This window comes from Diospyros lotus, chromosome 7 (genome assembly GCF_014633365.1).
Source record: "Diospyros lotus cultivar Yz01 chromosome 7, ASM1463336v1, whole genome shotgun sequence".
NCBI classification, from domain to species: domain Eukaryota; kingdom Viridiplantae; phylum Streptophyta; class Magnoliopsida; order Ericales; family Ebenaceae; genus Diospyros; species Diospyros lotus.
This window is the reverse complement of record NC_068344.1, coordinates 4,238,115-4,243,875: the sequence shown is the minus strand read 5'-3', so window position 1 is coordinate 4,243,875 and position 5,761 is coordinate 4,238,115. Positions and strand designations below refer to the sequence as shown.

Sequence of the window (5,761 nt, the reverse complement as noted above, 5' to 3'; positions counted from 1 at the left end):
TTCATTAAACATTTTTTTTAAGATAAAGAATAGGCAATCGGATATGTTAAAATTTCTAGATTTTTGAGAATTTACCAATTGTATTGTTTTAATTTGTTTACACTGAAACTTTATTATTAATTATTTTAGTAATATTATTCATCTCCAGTAAAAATAAACAACGATAATATGATAATCTTTGTGAAAGAAAATGTATGGAGTAATATTATTCAAATTTTGATTATCAGACATTTTTTTATCTTTTCCAAACAATATTACTCTAGACACCTTCTTCCACATGTATTGTCATAGCATCATTGTTAATATTTATTGAAAATAAATAGCATTACTCTAATTATTTTTTTATTATATTTTGAATTTGATATAAGTTGTTTTCTTTTCTAGGTAAATAAAAAGAATAAAAGGAGGCATTTATTGGTGTGACATGTGTAACCTTAACAGAACGTTTAATTAAAAGAGATATTGGGATAAATCATAGATATGTACTAGACCTTAATTAGGGAAAATAAATGGCTCAAAGAATTCCTTTAAGTGAAATCTCATTTCACCCGTGCAAAAAAACAACTGTCACCCCTCAGGATTGCTCGAATAATTTTCGCATGAGGTGAAAATAATTAGAGCTCAAGTTCGAATTTCTTTGCGACCGCTTGTTCAAATATGCTGGATTTATTTCCTCTCCTCAGAATAGAGCATCAGAGAAGGGGCACGCGTGATGGTACGTAATTCAAAAAAAAAAAAAATAACTGTCACTAAAATTTAAACTGATATGTTAATTGAAAGACTAAGATCTTTAATTTTTTTTTTTTGTAAATAAAAAGTTTATTGAAATAAAAAAGCATTTACAATTTTAAATTAGAGTATACTTCCATGGCAAAAGACTATATTAGAAAATCTAAATAACTAATAAAAATATACAATTCCCCTAATATCAAAATATGTACAACTATTAAGGAAAAACATCATAAGTGCCACCTAGTAAATTCATTTAACAGGAAACAACTTCCTTAAGGTCTTTAATTTTACCAAGTGTAAACTGTTACAAAAATTCTAAATTGTTAGATACACAAATGAAAACTAATTACCCAAAATTGTGGCACAAATAATGTGAAAAGCAAAGTTAGTTATATATCCAAACAACGTTGGATGCAATCAGGGGCTTGCTGTGTTGCTAATCATAGGAACATAGGGGGGCGGGGGGGGGAGTGAGATCCAGAAGTGATGTGAAGAGAGACTGATATGACTTGAAAGGAAATTTAGGCAGGGGAAAAGCAGAGCGCATTTTATTCCTAGGATTTGTATTTTAAGAATCTCTCTCTCACTCTGTCTCTCTATCTCTCTAAGCCTCAAGCATATAGTATAGTTAACATTATGGTTCATTCAAGACCATAGAAACAAACTGTGATTCTGCTTCTAAATACTCACTCACAAAACCTCCCAATTCCAGCTGCTCTCTTTGAGTCTTGTCTTTTCAGAGCTGTTTCAGACTTTTGTTAGGAACCCAGAAGCTCTAAAAGAAAGGACAGGCAAGCCCACAATAATAATATCATATACGACCCAATTTTGTCTTTCATACATTTACATGCCTCTCTCTCTCTCTCTCTCTATATATATATATGTATATATAATATATATGTATATGTTGCATGAGTGTTGGTCCCCCACCAAACCAAAACCCTAACCCTGACTCTAACTCAACCCGCCCCAATCTTTAACTACTTCACCTATTAATCTCACCCAACTACCAAACCCTTCATCCATTTTGGGTAATGCATGTTGAGGCAGAAAATTTATACATAGAAAAAGATGTCATTGATTTTCTTGGAAAATAACATCAGTAGTTAGTACTTTCGTGTGTTGTAAAGAAAATTTCTATGAAAAAATTTATGATTAGATTAATAATGCCTAGCTACAGCCTTTTGATTAGGGTAAAAAGTTCGTGGATTTTGCACCATTTTCTTTAGATGGAGTTGGGAAATTAGGATGCCGCAAAAGCAGAGAGGCAGTTCATTAGCTTACAGCTTCATCAGCCTCCTTTCTCTTTGCTCTGGCCTTCTCAATGCCTTTAGTTACTCCTACTCTCCTACTCCTACTACTGGCCTGATCTTATTGTTATTACTGCTACCTCTTGGGCATTGAAAACTGTGCTCTAGCTTTCACTCTAGATCTTGTGTCTTCTGATACTCCTGTTTTCTTCCTTAGCTTTGCCATATACATTGGAAGTAATAGCCTTGCGTCTGGAACTGTGCCTCCTTGCCTTTCTCCATTTCCCTGTTCCATTCAATTCAATTCAATTCAATTCAATTCCCTTGGATCTTTCCTTCTCCCATCTGGGTTTCCGGGAAAAACAAAATGTGGCGTTTCTGGAAATACCCATTTGGAATTTTCTCACCATAAATGGCCTCCATCCTTCTCGTTCCATCCCTCTAGAGTCTAGACTTTTACCCTTCTGGGTCTTTCTTCTTCCTCTGTTTTAGCTCCTTTTTTTTTTTTTTTTTTAGATTACGCGCTAGTTTTAGCTCTTCTTAATCAGTTCCTCTTGTTGGTTTGGCTTCAGTTCTTGCTCAAGTTATCCATGAAGAGCTTTCGCACCATTTCTATTACTGTTCTTCTCTTTCTACTTTCTTGGGGTGGGTGGTGCAATGGAGAAGCAGAAGCTTCGGCAGCTCCAATGGAGGAAACAGAGAAGAAGGCCCTCTACTCTACTATCCAAGGTTTTGTGGGCAACTGGTGGAATGGCTCAGATCTCTATCCAGATCCTTGTGGTTGGACTCCCATACAGGTACACGTACATATGTACAAATATATATTGATAATGCCCTTTGTATATTTTTCTAGCTTATTTTTTTTTTTCAGTATGCCTTGAAATATGCAGATTCTCTTTCTGCCTGAGGGCCTCAGTTTTTGTTGGGGATTCCATTTTCTGGTTTCAGCTTCATAACGAATACTCAGGGAAGCCATTAGAGTTGCCACCATTTCTAAGCTGAAATAGAAAGTTTGTGCACCCTTCTTTCCAGTTTTGGAAGTGTTCCATGTTTTGGAACTTGAGACCTAAGGAAGTTCAAAAGGCAAAAAGATTAATCAGACTCCGTCATTTTGTCTCTTTTCTATGGAATTGTTCTCAGAGCAAAGGCAAAAATTAAGGAAGAAAAAGCTTAAAAATCCTGTATAATTTGGCTTCCATAGAGAAGTGTTTCTGAACCATGATCATTATGAATGTAACATCACATGTTGCCCTTAAACCTTTCATTTTCTTTCATTAATAATGTCCAGTTGAGGAGATACTGAAAAAAGGCCTTTCCATGTGTACTAAGCTCCCCACTTGAAGGTCGTATTGTACACAACCTTCCCCTTAAAACTACAGCTTTGGATCTTTTTAGTTCATTGTCCATGGTGATGATCCTCTTTAATGTTCTTTTTACAGGGTGTGTCTTGTGATATATTTGACGGCTTTTGGTATGTCACTGCCCTAAGCGTTGGCCCAATTCATGACAACTCTCTAGATTGTGCCCCAAATGCCAAATTTAGAGCTGATTTGTTTGAGCTTAAACACTTGAAATCTCTGTCATTCTTCCACTGCTTTGTTTCCAACCACCACCATCCGATGCCAATCCCTACTGGTAACTGGGAAGCACTTGCCGGCAGCGTAGAGTCACTAGAATTCCGATCAAACCCAGGTCTCATTGGACAAATTCCCACTTCATTTGGCAACCTCAAAAGGCTCCAATCCTTGGTGCTACTCCAAAACGGATTAACGGGCGAATTACAGACAAACATTGGCAGCTTAACCAAGTTAAGGAGGCTCGTCCTGTCTGGCAACAGATTTACAGGCCAAATCCCAATTACATTTGGTGGGTTGGCTGAGCTCTTAATCCTTGACTTGAGCAAAAACTCACTGTCAGGGCCTTTGCCACTGACTTTTGGAGGGTTGACTTCATTACTGAAGCTGGACTTGAGCAACAACAGATTGGAGGGGCAAATTCCATGGGAAATTGGCAGGTTGAAGAGTCTAACTCTGTTGGATCTCAGCAAGAATCAGTTTTCAGGTGGATTGACCAAATCCCTTGAAGAAATGTGTTCTCTAGAAGAGCTGGTCTTATCGAACAACCCAATAGGTGGAGATCTAATGAAATTGGGGTGGCAAAAGCTGGAAAGGCTGATGGTTTTGGACCTCTCCAACTTGGCCTTGGGAGGAGGAATTCCAGGCTCCATTACTGAGCTGAAGAAGCTGAGATTTCTGGGTCTCAGTGACAACAATCTGACTGGCTATATCTCCCAAAAACTTGCTGACTTGCCCAGCATTAGTGCAATCTACCTTAATGGTAACAACCTGGCTGGAGAGCTCAAATTCCCTGAATGGTTTTATGGAAAATTGGGAAGGCGTTTTGGGGCTTGGAGCAACCCCAATCTCTGCTACCAAGATGGCTTGGTGTCACAAAGCCTTGCCCCAATTGGAGTAAGATTTTGCGAGCAAGAGGTCACTTCCCATGAACTTGACAACCTCATTGCAATATCTAATTTGGGTAATGGAAACGCAAAGCAAAACTCCCAGTTCATGGCCTCTGGGGGATTCTCAAGATATGCTGTTGATGGGTTCTGGTGTTTATTTCTGTTGGAGGCATTGATGGCTCTTGTAACTCTTTGATTTCTCTCTACAAGGTATATTAGATGCTTATAATATTATTAACCTTTGATATGTAATGTGTGTCATTCAATCTTTTTTCTCAAACATACCAGTGAACATCAAGCAGCTGCCTAAATTCCAAGATATCTCATGAAACTTTCCATTAACCTTTGTACAAACAGTTTTGCTTGTCTCCCAAAATTTTATATTAAATTGTGACAAAAAAAGTTAATTCTTGGCTATGTTTGGAATGGGGTTTCTTTTGGTTTTGTACAGTTTTGCTTTTGTCTCCCAAAATTTTATATTAAATTGTGACATAAAAAAAAGTTAATTCTTGGCTATGTTTGGAATGGGGTTTCTTTTGGTTTCCTTGTATGGCTTGAAGCCAGTGGAAAGCCAGCCAGTAATTCTTGTGCTTGGATTGTACAGATCAAATCAACCGAGAACAAGGGCAGCTTCAGAGTGATAGAGGCTGAATCGGCTGATGATCTGATTTGGGATATGTGCGAGATGTTCTGGATCTTTGATCATTAATGGAATGGATGGGCGGCTGAAGAGTGATGACTTTTAAATGCATCGAAAGTGAAGCTTTAGGCATAGACCAGTGGTTATGAGGGTCTAGTTTGTACCATTAAGTAGGTTCTGGCTTCTGCGTTGCAGCTTGTACTGTATAAAGTGCTCTTTTTTTATGCTTAAAGTTGGGGGAAGATGATCAGTTTAAGGCACATGCAAAGATGAACTGCTGCAAATTTATGATAATTAAAGAATATCATAAATTTAAGCATCTTTGATGTTACAGCATATGTTTAATTTATCACTTAAAAAATGTAATTTCTTGGGATTACCAATAGTACCATAGACAGAGGAGGATAAAAAAATGATAATAAAAAATCCCTGTCAAAGGTGGAGTCGTATGTTATGATTATTCTTTGGTCCATTAACTTTAATATCTAAGTTGATTTTTGCAAAACTTCGATTGGAGCAGTTGCACATCACATGTGAACTTTTATTATAATTATTATTATTGTACGTTTTTTTATGAGTACAGAGGAAGAGGAAGAAAACAAACTATGAACCCTAAAACTATTAAATGATAAAAAGATAGAAGTCTTAAATAAATAATTGTACTTTAGTTTTTAG

General features: G+C 36.8%; 1 protein-coding gene across 1 annotated transcript; it reads left to right on the top strand.

Moving 5' to 3' along the window:
* The first annotated feature begins 1,719 nt into the window (after positions 1 to 1,719).
* Positions 1,720 to 5,446, top strand: LOC127805795 (piriformospora indica-insensitive protein 2-like). Its single transcript, XM_052342579.1, has 3 exons — positions 1,720 to 2,779; positions 3,422 to 4,656; positions 5,051 to 5,446. The coding sequence occupies exons 1-2, from the start codon at positions 2,573 to 2,575 to the stop codon at positions 4,640 to 4,642; spliced, it is 1,428 nt and encodes a 475-aa protein (XP_052198539.1). The 5' UTR covers positions 1,720 to 2,572; the 3' UTR covers positions 4,643 to 4,656; positions 5,051 to 5,446.
* The last annotated feature ends 315 nt before the right edge of the window (positions 5,447 to 5,761 follow it).